Here is a 21,483-nt window from a genome sequence, read left to right on the forward strand (position 1 = left end):
TCCTTTAACAAATTTTAACTGTGGAATTGAGGTTGACTGCCAGAAAATCAAGTCATTTAGACTTTGGCTTAACTTTTCTTTACCACACAAAGAATGTGTCATCTGGTGATGACCTGAGTCATTGAGCTTCAGCGGTTTCTTTTGTGTCAGAGTGGATACCTCTCCACCGCCACCCCAACTTGACACACAAAAGGTTGCCAAATCCCTTTTCCTCATTGTTTTATTATCTTCCCATCCCATAACAAAAACGTAAACTTAACCTCTACCTGTTCCAGATTCCTGGCCTTTAGTATCATTTCATTGTGTCATTGTTTTCAGCTTTATTATTTTAATATTTAAAAAATTAAAGCAAAAGTTTATTGAGTGAAGTATTTTTAAAATAAAATAATTATTTTTTGGCTCTGTTTCTTCTTCTCTTTCTGTTTGCTTATCTTTCTATTAGACGGGTAACTATTTCATTCTGCCTGCGAAATGTCCTCCTTCCTGAATATATTGATTGCGCTTCATTGCTCAAACCTAAAACTTATTCTTCGGGATTATTTTTTAAAAATTAATTTACTAATTTTTTTTAGTGACAGGGTCTCACTCTATTGCCTGGGCAGGAGTGCAGTGGTGTGATCATAGCTCACTGCAGCCTCCAACTCCTAGGCTTAAGTGATCCTCTCTCCTCAGCCTCCTCTCTAGGAGGGATTACAGGTGAGTGCCAGCATGTCCAATTAATTTTTTTTTTTTTTTTTTGTAGAGGCGGGGTCTTGCTTTATGCCCAGGCTGGTATTGAACTCCTGGCTTTAAGCAGGATTATTTTTATTTTAATGATGGCCTTTAGTAAAGGCTGTATTACATTTTCTGAATGTCCTTGGTGGCCATGAAGTTAGCAGATGTTTGAGCACAGGATCTGAGTGAAATTCAGTTGTGGTTAAAGCAATTTGATTATACTCTGTTTCTCTTATTCTTCCATTTCTGCTTTGCTTTTTTCATATATCCTGAATCTCTGCTCTTTATTTCCAGTAATTTCCCGTTCAGCTTCCCTTTGCATTTAGTTCTCCTGTTTGTTCTGCTGTTTGTTTCCTTTCCTTTCCTGTTGGCCTTTGTAGGAATTTGTACTTGTGGGATGGAGAGTTGCTTGTTTAGAGAACCTCCTCTGGGCATTGATGTTGGATTTTGGTTATTTTGTAGATTAAAAAGAAAGAGAACAAAAGTGGAGCCAAATGTGCATGTAGTATAGCCACAGATTTTGCTCGAAGTACAGTTTTCGTAGACTTAGACTAAAGAACTGGAAGAGGAACCATGTAGCTTACACGGCCTCTTCCAGTCTTCTCATTTTGAAGATGAGAAAACTGAGGCCGTGGGGAAGTGGCTTGCCCAAAGATATATGCGTCTGATAATGATACTATGAAAGTGCTTTGCTTAAATGTCTGTTTTACAGGATTGGATTTGTCCCTTATTTTATAAAGCCAGGAAAGAGGCTGAAAGATGTTGTTAAATTATTGAGAGAAGAATGAACACATTTGGTCACTTTTGATTTTAGGCCTTTGATGTATGGTCCCCATGAATCAGGTTTCTGTTTGTTTTTACCTCTGGCATGGGCTCTAAGGATGACATCACACTTTTTACTTGAAATCTCACTGGAAGCAAAAGCACATGGAAAGTACCTTTTTCTGATACTTGTTCCCTTACCCTCACAACGTTAAAATACACACAGTTACACATTTAGAGAGAAAAAAAGAAATAAAAATTGATAATTGGTCAGATTGTTCATTAATACTTTGCAACAGTGGATATAAAATGAGAATAAGAATAGCTTACTTAATTTTGAGTGCTAATTATTTTCCATGTATCTGTTTCTTAAAAAAGCCCTTTAAGGTGAATACTCTTACTGCCCTTTTGACAGGTGGTTAAATCTAGATGCCGAGAGGTGTAGTTACTCTAGTCATAGTTATACATACAGCTAATGAGGATCAGAATGAGGACTAGTTAAATAAACCCTGGCAGTCTAATTCCTGGGTCCCCACTCCAATCATTGCACTCTGCATGCAGAGGGCTTACCCACATGGTGTGTATCGTGATGTGTTTGGCAGGGGGCAGGTCAGGAGTTGCGGGCCGTTCAGGAAGAGGGAACATCTGAGCAAATCACAGATGTATGGGCACACGATAATGTTGGTCAGGCGTTTGGACTGAAGTGTGAGTAATGCATAGGGAAATAATGGGATGCAGGCTGGAGTGGTGGGTGAGGTCCTAATTTTGACATTGGTTCCCTGAGTGTTTGGGAACCATTGAAAGGTTTTAGTGGGGACATGTGAGACTTCCTTCCTCAGTCTGGCCCTCCCAGTACCCCTTCTTCATCTGTCTCTTGCCGTCTGACTCCTTCCTCTTTCCCCCAGCTGTACTAGGCCATATACCAGGAGCTGGGGTGATGAGGGAATTGGGGGTAAGGGTATCTCAGTCATTCACTGAATATTTTTTTTTTTTAGCCTGGCACCTCCTCCTTCCTGTGTTCCATTGGGTCTGCAGCCTTGTGTGAGGATGGGGTATGCGCTCATGAGGCAGGAGTATGGGGAATCGGGGGTCTGATCATTGCTTATGTGAAGGTCAGCTAGTCTCCTTGTTTTCTGCTCAGTGTGTTACTCATGCCTCCTGAAGGACTTGATGCCTCCAGTTCCTGAGCCTTTCTGGGGTTCTGCCAGGTTTTCTGGCTTGCCTGCCACGGATGCCCATCTACCAGCCTTGGCTTCCCTGTCCTGTGTCATTTACCACTCCATCTGCTTTCCAGCTCTTTGGACTTTCACCTGTCTTCTGGTTTCATGAAAGATAGAATTTGGGTTTCTGTTTCCCTTTATTGTCATTTTGGGGTGAATCTTGGGGGAAAAGGGGTGCATCTTCAAACCAGAAGTCCCATTCTTCATCTTTGTCTAGCATCTAGTGGATTTTTTCCCTTTGTAGTACTTAGTGGGCTCTTGCTAGTTAACTAAAGTACTAGAGACTAGGAAGCTCTGAGTAAGAAGTCGGTAGTAGCGGACAGTGGGAATCTATGTAACAGCTGCATGGGTGGCTGGTTGATTGTGGGGTCAGGAAGCAGGAGGATTTCGAGGAGGTTTTTTAGCTTTGGCGATTTGTAATGACTGATGGTCTCTTCTTGTTTTTAAGGTAGCTATTGTCAGGTTTGCTTGTGACACGTTACAAAGGTCGGCAATGGGGCCTGCATTCCTATATAAATATTTTTATCAGCACTATCTCCATTCTTGGAACTTGACAGAATCAGTTCAGGAGCTTCACTAATAAGATGCATGCTATGCTGTCTAGATATATAGTTGAGGCACTAATAGGCATTACAATTAAAATGCCTTCAAAGCTACCTAGCAAATGAAGTGATGTAACTTGTCTTATTTAAGTAAGAAATTCTGAAGTAGAAGAAAGTGGTGAGATAGAAACATAAGCATCTTTATTCTTAAGATAGAAGACTCATATTTTATTAGATTATCATCATGTAAAGTGAAAAAAGTTAAACCCTTAGTATATTATGCATTTGTAAGCAGCTGTATAATAGGACGGAAAATGTCAGTGCAACAAGTGTTTGAAAATGTCTGCTTTGGTGTAATTTCAGTGAGGAGGACATGTACCGTGCTGCAGATGAAATAGAAAAGGAGAAAGAATTGCTTATACATGAAAGAGGGGCATCAGGTATGTTTGGAATTGTTTTATTTATAGAGTTCTTATTGTTTATAGCAGAAAATGCAGTTAAATCCATATATCCATTTTCATAAAATATCAATAAAATATTCTTATGTATATGGTCTTATCTACATTGATTGTTTTGCTGAAGTATGTTAGAGACTGTTTCCTGAGGTTTTTAAATTTTAATGCAAGCATTCTCTCTGCATTCTTTACATTCATATCGTTTTTCACACCTATGAGGATTGTTTTGTTTAATCTCTTGACACCGTCCTCTCTCAGTTCTTGATTTCCTTATATTCTTAGAGGGAGAGTTCAGATTTGAAGTGCATTTTTCATTTCAAATGGAAAGACTTAACTGAGAAACTGGCTGTGCACATCTTTGCATGCAGATGGCCATATGAATGTGATTAAGTAATAAGAAAGACAGTGATGGGATCAGTAGCACAGAGTCTCATCGTTTTGTGATTTCATCGTTTTGTGTTTTTCTTGTCTTGCCTGATCTTACCCCAACCAGGACCCGCTGCTGCCGGAGTGAGGTGTTACTCCTGGACCCCTCTGCTGGTCCGTGGAGACTTGGCTGGCAAAGTTGCATGTGACGTACATCCTTAGTTCCCTGAGTGGCCTCATGCAGGAGCTGCATAGGGTTACTCTGATTTTGGGATATCCCGTGAATAATCACAAGTGGCATTTTCTCTTTCATTACCTGTGTAATGTATAAGGAGACTTCAAAAAGGTTGTGGAAAAATGGAATTGAAAGATAGAAGGCTGGGTGTGGTGGATCATGCCCGTAATCCCAGCACTTGGGGAGGCCGAGGCGGGCGGATTGCTTGAGTCCAGGAGTTCGAGACCGGCCTGGGCAAACAAGGAGACCTTGTGTCTACAAAAAACACAAAAATTAATCGGGCGTGGTGGTGTACGTTTGTGGTGCCAGCTACTCAGGAGGCGGAGGTGGGAGGATCGCTTGAGCCTGGGAGTTTGAGGATGTAGTGAGCCGTGATCGCATTACTGCACTCCAACCTGGGTAACAGTGAGACCTTGTCTCAAAAAAAAAAAAAATAAAAATATAAACCTTATTTCTCAACATAAGCTCCATCAGTTTCAAGCTACTTTTAAATGATGATACCAGCCATTTGTTGGACTCATCCCTAAAGAACTGACAGGCCTGGGAATTTAACAATGTGAATGCAGCAGTCTTTTTTGCATTATTAGCTGAAGAAAAATGTGTGTCCTTTAAAGGCTTCTTAAGATTAGGAAACAAAAGGAAGTCAGAAGGAGCCAGATCAGGACTGTAAGGTGGATGCCTAATGATTTCTCATTGAAATTCTTGCCGTTGTTTGATGTTTTTTCTTGCTTTAATTTTAGCAGAACTCATGTTGCTCTAATAGGGGCTCTTTTCAAGCTGATGTCTTATCCTTCTTAGTGCCTTAGACTAGATCCTGTTCATACATGTTATAGCAAGTTAGTATGAGTTCATTATGGTGCCAAAAAAAACTGAAATCCATCCATAGCTTTTTCATAAAACTCATTTTCCATGAACCTTAGAAGACCCTTGTCTGTGCTCTTTTGTTTTGAGAACTGGCTTCTGTTTTTGGTGAACAAAAGCATTGTCATGTGTGATTAGGAACAAATGACACACAGTGTGGTTTTTATAATACTTCTTGAGCCCCCCTCAAGCAATTGGTGAACTCTTCACTGTGGTAGCCACAGGAGATATTCTTTGTAGTGATGTGTTGCGGGGCCGCACCATTCCAGTCTTCCATGAAACTTCAAGAATGCTCAGCCTCTACTCTGTGGTTGTTCAAAATTTCATGTAGGGTGCAGTGTCCTCATTAGTCAGATTCCTAAGAAGAAAGTGTGTATTCAGCTGGTGTTTGTTACCGCTGACAGTCCTTCACCCTGTAGGCTCTCGGTTGTGATTCTCTTCTGTCTGGCATTGTACCCCACACGGGCAATCAAGCTTTATGGTGGGTCTTGTAACTCCTAGCTTTAGTCTGAGAGTGAAATGGATCCCTTTACACTTCTCACATCATCTCAGACCTTCTGGGTTCATTGTCCTTCTTGAAATAACATTTGTTACCCTCTCAGAGCCCAGGCTGAGGCAAAAAGTTTTCTTATCCTCTCTGTTAGTGAAAAGATTTTTTTCCACCTTGCCTGAGAGTCAGCAAACTATGGTTTCCAGGCCAAATCTGACTTGCCACCTGGTTTTGTCGATAAAGATTTTTTGAAACATATTAGTTTACATATTGTCTGTGGTGGCTTTCGTGCATAGTAAAGTTGAGTAGCTGTGACAGAAACCTTATGGCTCTCCAAGCCTTAACTTATTTCCTGTCTGGCCCGTTACAGACAAAGATTGAGATTCCTGTCCTATTCCACCCTGTTTGAGAGTCCCTGCTTTCCGGAGGGGTTTCAGTTTTAACTTCCCGCCTTCTGAGGGTCTGATTCTTGTCTTTGTCACCCATGTGGTGGTTAAAGATGAAGCCTCTTGGTTATTTCAACTTGCGGCTTACCACTCTGGTTTTCAACTTCCCTATTTTTCTATTTTTTATTTTTTTGCCATTAGAAATGTCCTTTTTTGAAAACAGCAGCGTCTGTGTAGTTTGCAACTAAAGAAAGTTGCTTTTGAACTCCGTAAGCTGCTCGAGGTCAGGTACTGCCTTGTCCTGCATCTCCAGCTCCTAGCCTGGTACCTGGCATGTAGTAGCCATTGGAGTCCTCCTCAGAGGACCACAGCAGAATGGGAATTCAGGTATTTGATGCTGCCAGCTGTGCCAGTACCCATTTTCCCAACCCTCACTACGCTACGTAGGCCTCTGATTCAGCACTTGGCTGTGGCCTGTGGCTTGATCTCTTGGCCTGTGTGAGGCTTGTGCCTCCTCCCCTCAGTCATGGGGTGCTGGGCTTGCCCCACCCTGTCCAGGTCTTGTCTTGGTGTGCACAGGAATGAGGACTGCAGGGAGGAGAGCAGGAAGGTAGATTTCCTTCCCAGGAGTCCCTTTCTGAGCTGGACATGTGCTTTCTGTTCAGGCTCGTAACCCTACCTGGAGGAAAAATGTGGACCAATAAGTGTCCTGACTCTGGACATTCGCATTTCTTCCCTTTTGGGCAGGGGAATGGAAAGACAGCTACATGAGAATGCTTCCATCCACTAAGTAGACACGCAAAAAAATATTTCTCGAATTAAAAAAAATGAAGATTCTTTAAGGATTGGCTGTGCAGCATTGGTCTTTGTGGTCCCTGTATATTATACCTCAGGAGTCCGCTTCACTTTTAAGTGAATCCTGATGTGTGCCACAGATAAATATGTCTATGTTATCTGTATATGTATTATTTTCTCTTGTATGTAAAAAGTTACTTTTCTTTGTAAAAGAATTCACAGTGAGATTATTAAAAATCAGCAGTTCTTAAGAGTTTACTTAAACAATTTTTTTTTTTTTAATTTACCTAAACTGCAAGGAGGATTTAGGGCCTCTTTTGTGCTCCTAATCGTCCTGGCACCCATCACACCCTGGTTTATAAGTGCTTGTTGTCTTTTCTCCTCCAGCAGTCCATAAGCCCCTTGAGGATAGAATCCTGTCTTCATCACCTTTTATCCCCAGTTCCTAGCTCAATATTTGGTACATTTTAGACACTCAGTAAATATTTGTTGAATTTAGTTTAATAAAACATTTTTATTTTATGTACAACTTGCTCAGGAGTAAATATGTTGTAAGGTACTTCTGCATTCTAAAATCATTGCTAGCATCTACGTCTTCAGTAATTTAAAAAGGAAGTCAAGATGTGCCTGAGAATTTACCTCCTTTTCTTCCTAAAACACTCACGCTAATATGTGCATGTGCGTGTATATGCACATACCACAAAATCAAACCCCAAACCATATATATTAAACTAGGGAAAATATAAAGGCCATTTTTTTTTCACTATAACATTTGTCTGATGGTGAGTTGTATTTTTAATTTTGGGGGATGTGTTGTTAGAGTCAGGTGAGGTCTGTGGATTAACAAACATGGAGAGTTCTGTTAGTTTCTGGTTTATTATCGACTACTTTTAGCTTTTTGGGATCAGGGTAGGACATAAATACATTAAGATAATTAAATGTAATTTTTGTTATAGTAGATGTTATTTCTTTGTATAATGGTTATAAAAAACTGATTACTCATTGTTAGAAGTGTTTTCTCATAGTTCAGACTGTCGCGTCTGTAATTTGATTAGAAAAGTATTCATGAGCACCTGTGTGTCAGTGCAGCTCCAGATGCTGAGGACACAACACAACTGAGAAACAAAACAAAGTCCCTGCCCTCAAGGAGCTCGTGTTTTACTGTATTTTTGTATGGGTGTGTGTGGGGGGTGGTGGGTGAGTGGTACAGAAAAATATTTCAGGTGTTGATGAGTGCTAAGAAGAAAAACCAAATGGTATAAGAGGAATAGAGAGCAAAAGTGTACGTGACACTGTGATACAAGGTGCCAGCTGACCCTGGAGCAGAGGCCTGCATGGAGGGAGGGAGCAGCTCTGCAGGTGCGGGGAAGAGCAAGCCAGGTGTTTTGGAGAGTATTGGGAGGCTGTAGCTGGGGCTGGAGCCCACTCAGTGTGGGGAATGGTAGGAGCAGAGACCAGAGAGGCAGAGAGGGGGACTATATGAGGAATAAGGCCATGAGGCAGGAGCCCCTGGAGCTCTCTGAGCCCAGGAGTAATTGATACCATCTGATTCACGTTTAGATCATCCTGGCTAGCTATCATGTGGATAATGGTCTGGAGAGTGTGGTGACAAGGGACACCCATTGGGAGACCCCCATGGTTATCTAGGGGTGAGGTGATGGTGGTCTGGACCAGCGGGTAGGCAGTGGTTGAATTCTGGGTTTTTTGATGTGAAGAATGAAAATGAAGAGTGAAGGGTAACCCCCAACTGAAGCAGTATTCTGATTATGCTTTGATTTATTATTTGCTTTTTTTTTTTTTAAATTCTTTAACAGAACCGAGATTAAGCGTAGCTCCTGAAATGGATATCATGGACTACTGCAAAAAAGAATGGAGAGGAAATACACAGAAAGCAACGTGTATGAAAATGGTATGACACAGAGGTGCACATATTTCAGGTCTTTCAAATAGTCTATCATAAGTTGTTTAATATGTCATTTGATATTTTTAGACATTAGTTAAAATGACTGCTATAGACGTTATTATTGGTGTTCTAATTTTAGAGATAAGGAAATAGACTCCAAAGATAAGGGTTTTGTTTTAAGTCACAGTATTAATATAGAATCAGCATCAGTTATTCAGTGACGCAATTTCTTTGAAAAACACGTAAATGACTGCTGTTCAGAGTTGGGCCAGCTGTTGGTTGTCCTCTTGGGGCCATTTGGGAATGTCCTTTTTGGTCTGGTGTTTTAAAATAAAAGCCTCAGGGATGCCTCAGGCCGATTCCACACTTCTGCTTTCCACAGCACATTGGGTTTGCTTACACACCCTCTGGTCCTGGGGCCTAGAACCTTCTTGGACTCCCTACACAGGGGAATCAGGAACTGCTCCCTTCAAGATAGTCTCCAAGGCTGTGGGATGACATTGGAGATTCATATGATGTGGTCCTGCTGTGACTGTTTGGTCCGGTTCATTACTCAGCTCAGACACCATGGCCTACATACACCACACAGCTGATCAAGCAGCAGACCCTGTGGGCTCTACCCTCAGATGTATACCAAATCCAGTATTATCAGTAGGGTGAACCATGTGAATTGCTCAAAAACAGTCAAATAGCAGATTTAACCTAAGACTTCCATGACCTCTTGAAACCTCTGGGTTTATCTTTTGCTCATTTTTCTCTTGGGATTATTTACATTATGAATTTGAATGCACTTCGTATATATTAGAGATACTGACTGTCATATTTAATAGAAATATCTTTAACATTTTTTTGGTTAGGATTTTAAATTTTTAAATATTTGAATATTTAGTCTTTTCCTCAGAGCTCGTTTTTATAGAAAATGATTGCTCATCTTTCAGCATGTACCTCAGCTGCCCATGGGCTGACCTTAGAAAAATCTAGCTGCCACTTGTAAAGCTCTGAGAGCAGATGATAGTTCTCTGCAAGTCCGATATGTAGATGCTTTGTGTTTTAGGCGTTGGTTAGAGAACTCAATTATGAAAAACCTGGAATTCTTAGTTCCTGCCAGAGGTTAAGAACATTTATATTTTTGCTAAATATGCTGTTGGTCACTTGCAGATTTTCCAACCTCTAGCCCATCAGGACCCATGGCAGTAATTAGAGCATCTCAGATGCCTGAAAACAGCTTTCACCTCCATTCTATTTTAGTCCTTATTGGCCTAATTGTCTGTTTTTGTTTTCGAATATTCTTTTGGAAGTAAGTTTCTACAAATTCAGATTTAATTTTATTCTGAAATAGCCTGAGTAATTTATGCATTTGGAAAGGTACAACTGCAGTTGGATTTGCATAAGTATTCTGGGGTAATTGAGGTTTACCATAGGCAAGAAGTACATAATTATTAGTAGGTGTGATTCTGCCTGATGGAACCTTATGTGTTACAGTGGTTGGACCACTAAATAAAAATGCAACCCTCAAAATGTTGTTATTGGGGGAAAAAAGTACTTTTATATTCACTTAAAACATCATCCTATGACTTGAACCTTGAAAACAGCTAGTAATGAGGTTCTAGTACCTGGACACACAGGACAGAGGTGGTCTGCATTGCGTCCACTCCACGATGAGGGTAACACTTCTTTCTTTGTGTGAGTGCAGGGTAGGAAGTGGGTCTTGAGTGACTGTCAAGGAAAAGTTGGATGAGTGAAGGGGCTGACTCGACCCAGGGTCAGGGAGATGGTGGGCAGTTCAGTCAGTCTCAAGGACTGTGCATGTGTCTAGCTGGAGAAGCCAGGCATCATCATGCCTGCTGGGGGACCAGACTCACTAGGATTTTTTGGTGTCTTTTCAGGGTACGTTTCAGAATGGTCCATTGGATGGCTGTTTTTGAGTGCCCAAGCATGTCATTGAATATTTTCATTTCCTTGTTTCACTTCCAGACTGAGCAAGAGTGACACTTCACTTAAGAAAAGAAGGCGGGGCACGGTGGCTCACGCCTGTAATCCCTGCACTTTGGGAGGCAGAAGCAGGTGGATCATCTGAGGTCAGGAGTTCAAGACCAGCCTGACCAACATGATGAAATCTTGTCACTACTAAAAATACAAAAAATTAGCTGGGCTTGGTGGCACATACCTGTAATCCCAGTTACTCAGGAGGCTGAGGCAGGAGAATTGCTTGAACCCGGGAGGCCGAGGTTGCAGTGAGCCGAGATTGCGCCACTGCACTCCAGCCTGGGCAACGAGAGCGAAACTGCATCTCAAAAAAAGAAGCCTAACAGAATTATTCAGCCATCTCCTGGCATATAGACTTTTATATATACATGCACATACACAAAGCACCCCCGCCCCCCTTTGTGTTTTGGAAACTTGGGGTTTTTCTATATTTTTTTAGTAGGAAAATATAAACTTAGTTTAGCTCTCTTTTTTCTTGCCTTTTTTTTTTTTTTTTTAAAGAGTTTAGGGTCATTTGAAACAGAGTAAACCCTTCAAAATGTTGTTTGCCAGTGAGTAAGTGTTAAAACAATTGCTTAGAAAGGGACATAAAACTCCAACTTTGGGCATCCTCCCAGTGATCCCAGGCCAAGCTTTTTCCACAGGAATGAAACTTTCTCTGCTATCTCAAGTCAGTAACGACCATTTTGAATTCTTTCATACCTTTTCCCAGGGCTATGAAGAGGTTTCTCAGAAGTTCACCTCCATACGGCGAGTCCGTGGTGATAATTACTGTGCACTGAGGGCCACGCTGTTCCAGGCCATGAGCCAGGCTGTGGGGCTGCCGCCCTGGCTGCAGGACCCGGAGCTCATGCTGGTACGCTGCTGCTGCAGGTTTGAGTTCAAAATGTTTCAAACAATTTTTGTGAGAAAACTTTCCCTTTCTGTCCATGCTACCTTCTAGCGTCGTCTGCAGTATGATGTCAGCATGTGCGTTTATTCAGTTTTGTGCGGCTGGGGTGATTTCACATAGTTAAATGACCAAAAATAATTGGTGTTTCCTAGAAGAGAAAAATGATAAAATTTATATGAACAATTTAGTTGAATTAGAGAGCAGATGTTCGTACAAAGCACTTAGGAACAGTTCGATTTCAATTTTGGTGTTTATTTTAAGTAAGCTGTATATGTTACTATTTGAGAACCTGCTAGGGTTTTAGAATACACATTTCTTTAGTTTTTAGCTATAATTCAATAAATTAGTACTTTTGGCTAAGTGTGAGGATTGGCTTAGTAGGTGGCAGAACAGCAACACTAGAAGAGAGATGATTACTGTCACATGGAGAGGGGCTTCCTGAGGAGCTGAGATTCAGCCTGTCCCAGGCCTGGCCCTCTTTAGCGTTTTAAATGTACAACATGGCAGACATGCACTGGAAAGTCATGTGTCTGCATGTCCTGACACGGATAAAGTCATATAGTCAGGTGGGTGATAGACTATCCTGAAAGATTTTTTGGTCAGGAATGATTGGTCAGAGACAGCAATATACCCATATAACAAATCTGCACATGTACCTTCTGTATCTAAAATAAAAGTTGAATTGCAAAAAAAGAAATGGCCACAGCCACCCAATCTTCAACAGCCACCACCCTGTTCATTTAGCAGCCATCAACATCAAAGCAAGACCCTCCACCAGCAAAAAGATTACAACTTGCTGAAGGCCCAGATGATCATTAGCATTTTTTTACCAACAAAATATTTTTAAATTAAAAAAAAAATGACAATATGACATTAACTGGAAGAAAATTGAAAGTCTTGTGCTTAAATTTAAAAAATCCAAAACCCAGAAATGCTAGCTGTGGGAGATTGACCTTATAGCAATTTATGAAAAGAAAGAAAAAGATGTTAGGATTTTAATTATGCAAGCCCACTGTGAGCCTGCATGAAATGCGATGGCTAGCAATGATCACAAAGCCCCAGCTGCATTTTATTTTTATTATTTTTATTTTTATTTTTTTTGATATTAAGCAAAAAGACCAACCTGGCTGCGTTTTAAAAGGAATGATTCTAAGAATTAGGCAGTGACAGCCCCACCTTGAACTGGGCTGGTCAGAGGCCATCTCAAGCTCGGTGCCTGATAAAGTATCCTCAGCAGATGGAAATGTGGCCAGGATGCTTCTTCACATTCTGGGAGCCATTGAAGGAACTGGGGTGTTTTCCTAGAATAAAGAAGACTTTTAGAGGAACTTGTTGTTGACTAAGCTAGAGGTCTTTTAGGTGGATGAGAGATCACACGCTCAGAAGGGCAAAACCAGGATTGATGGGTGAAGGATACTCCCCATCTGTTCCATGATTGTTTAATACACCAGCATAAAGTCAGCACACCTATATCAACTGTCAAAATGACATCTGGAGCCAAGTGTGGTGGCGCCTGTAGTGTTAGCTACTCAGGAGGCTGGGGTGGGAGGATCACTTGAGCCAGGAGTTCAAGTCCAGCCTGGGCAACATAAGGAGACCCCTTGTATTGGGGAGTTTATTAAAAAAAAAAAAAACCAAAACCAACATCTGGGAAAGATATTTTCTTCTAAGCAAAGATGCATGCCATCTTAAGCCGATTTTTCAGTATTAGCTTATTTCTTTCATATAGAGGCAAGAGAAATGGATATACTAAGCTGTTTTTTCTTTTGTAAATGATGCCATTTATTAGTAAAGTATTTCAGAATTGTCAGTTGGCGAAAGCATTCCTATGGTTGGATATAAGACCCAACTAGAGAAGCAAACAATGATTTCACTGTTTTTGCTTCGCCTTATTTTAACTTCTGTGCTTGACAACTGTAGATATATATGACACAATTTCTAGAATTTGGTGGTGTATACCTATGTTCTTAGCTACTCAGGAGGCTGCGCTGGCAACTGTGGCTATATTATATTAATCTACAAATCTGTATTTCTGGATAGTGACATAATATCTTCCTCAATTTTAGGCAAAATTTTCCTTTTGAGGCTTTACCTTTAAGGAGCTATTTGGATTTATGGACTTACTTGACACTAAATTTGTATTTTTATACTTTCTGAGAATCTGGGGTAAATAGTGTCCTAATTAATTAATTAAAGTATAAAATTGCTTTTAAAAAAGTTAAGTACAATGTCTCCCTCCCCCTTTTTTTTTGCTAGCAGGATATATTGGGTAAGATTATCTGCCATATTAAAAATAGTCTGGGTAGATTACATTCAAACTCTAATCACTGTTACAATATGTTGCATGTGTGAGTGATGGGGTTTTAAGGTGGTTTTTCTGACTTAATTTGAGTAATGTGAAAATAGTTTTAAAATTCTTAAGTGTTCTTTCCAGTTTCTTTCCTTTTCTATGTGTATCAGCTATTATATTTTTCTGGGAGCATAATTTAATTAGTTGGTCACTTGGTTTGGTTTTTGTCATCTAACTTTAATTGAATGCCAAGAGGCCTCTGTCAGAGAGGGAAAACACAGTGTACCTACCTGTGGGTTTGATATTTATGTTTATTAAACGTTGGATCTGAATGTTAGCTGAAGAACGTCTTTGTTCTTTCCTTGCTGTCATCCAGCCAGAGGACTTGTCCTTGTGTTGCTGTTCCAGCCCTCAGCAATTTAACATAGTTTGAAAACTTGCTTTACCCAGTTCGTTTTGTGGTATCACGTCTGAGACATGATTGGATGACAAATTCAAATTCAGCACATGCTTTGTGTTTGAGGGGCCAGTGAAGGAAGGAAGGGACCCATAAGCTTACTCTGGTTGTGCAAATCTACCAGGTGGCCCGCAGACCCTCCTGTGGATGCCTTTCCATTCCTGTTCTCACTCTGGCCCCCCTGGTCCCACAGCCCTTCCCTTGGAAGGTCCACTCTGACAAGGGCTTTGTTGAGTGAGCGTTTCTTGCAGTGTGACTGAAATAAATCAGGGGTGGAACCTTTAGCTAGCTTTATCTGCTTCTGTTTGCAGATTGAGAGATGTTCTCTGTGGCATGTTGCTGTCTTCTCTGTCTTTTAGAACATCATTTGGTTTTAGGGTATTAAAGGGAGCTGGGAAAGCTAGACTGAGTGACCCTCCCCTTAATCTATGCTCGGTGAAGAAGACCCGGGCTTCCTTTCTGCTGCTGCTCAGGTTTGCTGGCCTTGCTCTGTTCCCTGCCTGTGAGGCAGAGCTTTGTCCTTATTTGCCCCTCTGACAGTTCGGCTGTCCCTCACCTCCTGTCATCCTGCCCAGGTGTCCTGTTTGTTGTTCCCATTTCTGCCCAGATCCCAGTCTCCGTGTTTGGCTGCAGCCAGATCATCTAACCCTCACCCCAGCTATGGAGATGGCCTAGCCTGGCTCTCAAATGTGGGACAACACTTTGGTTCCTGAGGGGGGTACCCTTTAGAGCAGGGGTCCTTTGGTTTCCAAGTTCGTTACATTTTATAATGTCTCTGAACTGGTTAGACTATGACAGTGTTTGCTTAGAGTGAGATAGACTGTGTATCAAAATTTTTTTGTAAGTTTTGGGGATGACACATTTTTATTATTTGCTTTCTGTTGTGGTATCAAGAATTACCGGCATATGCTAAAGAAAACAGGCTGTTTTATAGTTTAGTCACAAACAAAATGACACCTAAGCTAATTACCTACTTTATTCTTGAATATGTCCAATCACTGTTTCTTGTTTAAATCTGGTTTCTTGCTTAAATTTTCTTTATTCTAATAGAAGTCCAGTTTGTGCTTAGTGGAAAACAAAGGTTATTTACGTGTGTTCCATGTGCTGTGACCTCTGAAAGCGTTTGAAGTTGTATTCACTTTTTTCTTCTGAATAAATTTGACTTCATTCTTTCCTGATGGCTTTTTTCATGCTTCATTTTTTAAAATTGTCTTAAGGATTTCTGCATTTCCTGGAAGTCTACAACCCTGAACTGTTTGACCAGTGTGTGAAGGGAATCAGAAACAATTGTTTCTCTCTGTGTAGTTAGGTCTTCAGGGTCTCCTGAGTAATTCAGTTGAGTACTGTACCTACTTTTTAGATAACTGTATCATGTCCCCAGATGCTCAGCCGGTCTTCTGGGCTTCCCTTCACCTCATTTCCCAGCTCACATCTGTGTAGCCAGTATTTTCTGCACATTTGTAGTTCTTTGTGCCCAATTGTAATTTTAGCTTGTTGCCACTTGAGGGCATGTGAGGTTCTTGTGATAAATCTGAGAGACTGAATTGAAGGTTTTGCTGCAGAACTGCCACATGTTGCCGAAACGCAGGGCAGTGTGGGCACGGAGTGGGCTGGTGCAGCCTTTAGGTGGGTGGTCATTTGTTATTCTAATAAGATGAGGAGGAGAAGTCCCTCTCCACCCTTAGTGAGTGATGTAGTTCGCCATCACTGTGGTCACAGTGAAAAGTAATTTACATCCCAATCGTGGTTCTGTGTTTTGTAGAAACCACCTTAGTTCACACGATTGCTCTAGGTTGAGAAGGTACAACCAGAATTACTATTTATGAAAGGGTCTTTTAGTCTTACATTCCAGTTGAATGGAAGATTTGGCCTCATTTAAAACTGTATTTATTTTATTTTATGTATTTATTTTTATTCATTTCTTTCTTACTATATAAAGTTTTTAATTTTTTGGGGATGAGGTCTTGCTCTGTTGCTCAGGCTGAAGTGCAGTGGTGCAGTTATAGCTAACTGTAACCTCAAACTCCTGGGCTCAAGTGATCCTCCTGCCTCAGCCTCCTGAGTAGCTGGGAATACAGGCACATGCCACTGTGCCCAGTGAATTTTTAAACTTTTTTTTTTTAATAGAAATGGGGTCTTGCTATGTCACCTGTACTGGCAGAACTGTATTAATAACTGCTAAACAAGGTCAGGTTCCTCATAGGATATTGTAGGATTTAATTATTCTTTAATGATCTGTTGACTTGGAGGTGAACTCTTTTTCCTTTCTAAATTTTATAGCAGTGAAGTGACACACCTGTGCCCAGCCTAATTCTAGGATTTTTCTCCTGACACACCCAAGACTGTTGGAAGAGTCTTACTTCCCATGCTGTCATCAGTCAGGCTGTGCCTCAGCTTGCCTTTCAAACTGCAGATTCTGTTGATAACTAGAAGGAAACAAAGTAACAAATACTCCAGGAATAAAAAAAAATGGAAACTAGCAATGTAGTTCAGCTGTCACTTCTTTCATGAACTAAGTGAGCACAGCTCCCTTAACCCCTGCCTCTGATTTTCAATTGTATGTTTTATCCTAATATATCGATTAGATAGTTAAACTAGACATAGTATCATTTCTCTGAATGTTAAAACTTGAGTATATGTGTTAACATTATTTAACCAAACTTTTTCTACCTTTTTTTGGTGGATTTTTTAAATGCCAGAAACTAGGTTTTATTTTTCTTATTGGGAAAGGAGCAGGTTTGGCTTCACCCTGGACCTTCTCACATGCTCAGAAGCACTGTCCCAAGCCATGTGTTAGGTGGTGGTTGAGAGGCTGCAGTGAGTCCCATAGCCTGAAGGTGGTTGGTGTGAGGACGTGCTGTGGGCATGGCCTGCTGTGGAATGTCCTGGCCGTGGTTGGAGTCCTGCAAGGCAGATTGTGCTTTGGCTCAACCAAAAGCACCATTTCACTCCAGCAGCCCTCCTCAGGGTGGTACTTTCTAAGTTCCTGACTTCTAGATTTAGGTCCTCCATCCTAAGCCCACATCACAGATTTGCAGAATTAATTCTGGAAACAAAGGTAGGTTTTATAGACTTTGTGGTTTCTTACAGCTTGGATTGTGTGGTGGATTTCTTGGAATGTTAACACTTCTTTATCTCTTTGTTTCTCGATGTTGTAGTTACCAGAAAAACTCATAAGCAAATACAACTGGATCAAGCAATGGAAACTTGGACTGAAATTTGATGGGAAGAATGAGGACCTGGTTGATAAAATTAAAGAGTCCCTTACTCTGCTGAGGAAGAAGGTTTGGAACCTGTAGTGTCCTGTCTGATAAGGGTGAAGCTCTCGTTCTTGCTTGCCCCAGAAGACCAGTTTTTAGTCTTCACTCAGTGGATTTTCAAATGCTCTTGGCTGATTTTTAGGCAAAATGGTTTTAAATGAATTCAAACTCTTCCCACGAGGGCTTTAGTAAAATGAGAAGTACCAACATTATATATTCTTAGAGCAGATGCCATGTACTAGGGTATCAAATAATGAAGTGTTTGACTTTCTTAAAAGGAAACCTTAACAAATATAGTCTTTGTTCCAAGTCATATTTATGTTTCAAGAATATAATTTGGTTCCTATTTCTTATATCATTAGTAATTTATTAAATTCTTTCCAATTATGCTCATGTTTTAAGATTCTGCCCATATTTATCAGACTTATTTTCTTTCTCCGTGATTTTCCAGTTAGTAGATTTAGTAACTTGTCTTTAGAAAACTGTCCTGAGAGTTTTTCTGAAACAGAATTGTAGGGAGAACTTGGTCTTCTGATTCCTATTGATTTGGTCTTTGAAATTCTACCTTTCTGTGGCTTTCCACTGTCTCCTCTGGGTTGGATGTCCTGCCTGCACACTGGCTTACACGACCCCTAGCTTGCTTTCATTGAGCAGCTTGGAGCCCTTCTCACCAAGAACCCTGATTGAGGGCCTGTCACTTGCGCCAGGGTGTCGGTGGAGGGTGGTCAAGTAGAGAGGGGTCAAACATGGACTTTTCAAGGTCCTTCCTAGCACGTACTTCAAGCAGTGATTTCTGTACTCACATATGGTCTGCTGCTCCCATTAGACTTTCAGCTCCACGAGAGACTGTCCTGTGCATTCCTTGACACCCTGTGTCTAGCAGCAGGTCTGGCACATAATAGGTGTTCATTTAGTGCTTTATTGAATTAGTGAACTGAGGGCCCTGACTTCTTGGAACCTAGTTTTTGCTTAGAAAGATAAGAAATGTTTACTGGAAAATATACTGTCAAAGGAAGTCCAGTAGTTTTATCTTTCTTCTACTATAAAGAAATGGGAGCAAAAGAAGGGAAGAGGGAAATTCCATTCTTGTTACCTGTTGGACTAGAATGCAGGATTTTTGTGTTCCCCAGTCCTTGGGTTAGTGGAAGGCTGACGGCAGGGCTGTAGCCCTGTGGGAGTGAACGAGAGGGCCCTTCAGTGCAACCACAGGTCACAATTTCGTTTTCATTTTTTTAAGGTCTTGTGAAATTGCTATTTCTGCTTTATTAGTTTTTTCTACTATAATTAGACCCTCATTTTTGGGAATGCTTGAGTGGTGCCAATTTGCAATAAGGTTAAAATTACTAATAATCTGAGCCGGCATTACTAACACTTCTATGCCAGGCTCCACACTAAAATTTCATGTGTTATTTAATTCTCACAACTATGAAGGTGGTGTCGCTGTGGTCATCACTGTTTTTTAGGTGAGGAAACTAAGGCCAGGAGCTCAGTTAAATGCCCTGCAAAAACCACCACAGCTGCTCTGTGGTGAAGCCTTGATTCCATCCCGACTGACTCTAGAGCCATGTCCATGATTGGCAACTTGGTCTAGTTTGGAAAATATGAGATACAGACAAGCATGTACCAGCCTTCAGCCCAAATATTAGAGGGAATTGTATGCAGTCATTACCATTGAATTCACTCTTGTATTTAAAATCCATAATGGTGTTTGAGAGGGGCACTAGTTATTGTTGATTCATAAGGAATGGTATTTATGTTGGCGTCTCTTATTCTCATTCACTGTAACTTAAAAGCACATATATTTATAGGTTTTCTTTTTTAAAGAGTTTGTCTATATTCACTGAATACCTAACACATTACTTTATTCTTAATCCGGAGTCAAGAGTTTCCTGAATGGATTTATTCATTTGAAGTTCATATATATTTTTGAGGTTAGAGGGATAAGTTTAGTAAATTATTATTCAGGAGCCCCTACGCCCTTCCTTGCCTCTCTTCCATTTAGGAGGGTTGGCTTTGTGTTTCTGGGTGCTAACCCTCCTGTAAGCCCCTTGTAATTGTAGCTGCCCTTCACAGCTTCACACACAGGCTTCACACACATGTGTTAGCTCTTCCATAAGTGTCTCTGATTGGCTGGTTCAATCTCATTGCCTGGGAAGTTAAGGGAGTCAAAATTTCCACAGCCTTGGTGCTTCTTATTGCATTGTATTTTTCTTTCAAATTAATGGGAGAAAAAGCTGAATAAGGAGTTTGTGTGCTTTAAAGTGTACCATTTGTTAATCTGGAAACCTGAATGTTGTGAGCATTGGTAAGTGACCCATGGTCACTTTTAAAAAATAATTTTGTGCTCATAGTATGGTACTATACCAGGGATTTTTAGAACAAAAATTCTAATTATTACATAACTTTCTTATTGTAGTGGGCAGGCTTGGCTGAAATGAGAACTGCTGAAGCAAGACAGATAGCTTGTGATGAACTATTCACAAACGAGGCGGAGGAATATAGCCTCTATGAAGCTGTAAAATTTCTAATGCTAAACAGAGCCATTGAACTATATAATGATAAAGAGAAAGGAAAGGAAGTACCATTTTTCTCTGTGCTTCTGTTTGCTCGGGACACATCAAATGACCCAGGACAGCTTCTGAGGAACCACCTCAACCAGGTGGGACACACTGGTGGTCTTGAACAGGTAAGTTGTGCTTTTGAGCATGTATTACCCCAAAATAAAGCAGCTTTACTGATCAAACTTGATGTCACAGTTTTTGTAGGTCAGAAATTCAGGGACAGCTTAGTTGGATGGTTCTGGCTCAGGATCTCATGAGGCTGCAGTTGTATGTTCAGGGCTGCAGTCATCTGAAGGCTTGACTGGGGCTGGAAGATCTACTTCCAGTGTTGTTCACTCATGTGGCTGTGGGCAGGAGGCTTCAGTTCCTTACTGGTAGTTAGTAGGAGGGTTCAGTTCTTCACACATAGGCCTCCACAGGGCTGCTTGAGTGTCCTTACAACATGGCAGCTGGCTTCTCAGAGTGATCTAAGCAGAGAGCAAGAAAGAAGCCAAAATGCCTTTTATGACCTAATCTAGGATGTCACACACTGTTAGATTGTTTTCTACTTTTTAGAAACAAGTTACTTGATGCATTCCACTCTCAAGAGGAGGGGAATTTGGCTCCACCTTTTTGAATGAGGGGTACCAAAGAATTGTGGACATACTTTACAGTCACCACCGTTATCTCAGCCTGGGCTTTATTCTTCAGAGGGGTGGATGGGATTAGTACTCTTGGCTCTGGGAGGCTACAAATAAGTGAAGTACCTGGAAGAGCCATTCAAAGGGTCTTGTTTAATCTTGGCAGCTGTAGCTGCATTAAAAAGAGAAATGGAGTCACCTTAGCCAGTAGAGTTCAGCCTGCTTTTGGATCTTTTACAGATTTGTTAAGTGTGGAGTTTTACACAGAAACCCAGTGCAGTACTATCTCTGAGCCAGTATAGTTGAGTCACCACACCTTGTGCTATCTTTGATGTGTTCATTTTCCTAAAAAGTCTTAATGAGGTTTTTTTTAGTGGAATAGCCAACCGCTAAAGTAGCATTAAGGCTGTTCATCAAAGTGCCACCCTCCTACTTACATAATTGACTCTTGTGCCTGCTTTTTTCTAAAAAGGCCCAAGTGCCATGACAGATATACTGCAAGGATTAGAGAGCTGAGTTAGGTTCCATTCTGAGCTGTCCTGGAATGTGAGGTCTCTTCTTCTGTTATTGCCAAGTGCGTAGGAAGGAGTGTAGACTGATGGTCACTGCTGGGTCAGGCAGGGCTGATGATAGTTATTTTCAAAAATTACCTGTACTCATAATGTGGGTTACTTATGTCTCCTGAACC

At 40.9% G+C, this 21,483-nt stretch overlaps 1 protein-coding gene and 1 long non-coding RNA gene across 21 annotated transcripts in view; one reads left to right on the plus strand and one right to left on the minus strand.

Moving 5' to 3' along the window:
• The window catches only part of LOC107974634 (uncharacterized), a 95,088-nt gene extending 74,803 nt beyond the window's left edge, over nt 1-20,285 (minus strand). For 12 of the 17 annotated variants that reach the window (XR_010157165.1, XR_010157164.1, XR_010157156.1 and 9 more), the window contains exons 1-3: nt 20,197-20,285; nt 12,784-12,908; nt 11,418-11,755 (exon numbers count right to left, since the gene is read on the minus strand). This is a non-coding gene — a long non-coding RNA (uncharacterized LOC107974634). Of the gene's footprint in view, nt 1-10,342; nt 10,446-10,896; nt 10,995-11,417; nt 11,756-12,730; nt 12,909-20,196 lie in introns of all 17 variants that reach the window. The other 5 variants (XR_010157163.1, XR_010157159.1, XR_010157160.1 and 2 more) reach the window with 2 other exon arrangements.
• The window catches only part of OTULIN (OTU deubiquitinase with linear linkage specificity), a 48,338-nt gene that overhangs the window by 5,401 nt on the left and 21,454 nt on the right, over nt 1-21,483 (plus strand). For all 4 annotated transcript variants that reach the window (XM_517640.9, XM_009448807.5, XM_054684958.2 and 1 more), the window contains exons 2-6: nt 3,602-3,678; nt 8,641-8,735; nt 11,428-11,571; nt 17,513-17,638; nt 20,031-20,300. In XM_517640.9, the coding sequence (XP_517640.5) occupies nt 3,602-3,678; nt 8,641-8,735; nt 11,428-11,571; nt 17,513-17,638; nt 20,031-20,300 (712 nt within the window). The remainder of the gene's footprint in view (nt 1-3,601; nt 3,679-8,640; nt 8,736-11,427; nt 11,572-17,512; nt 17,639-20,030; nt 20,301-21,483) is intronic.

This window comes from Pan troglodytes, chromosome 4 (genome assembly GCF_028858775.2).
Source record: "Pan troglodytes isolate AG18354 chromosome 4, NHGRI_mPanTro3-v2.0_pri, whole genome shotgun sequence".
NCBI lineage: Eukaryota > Metazoa > Chordata > Mammalia > Primates > Hominidae > Pan > Pan troglodytes.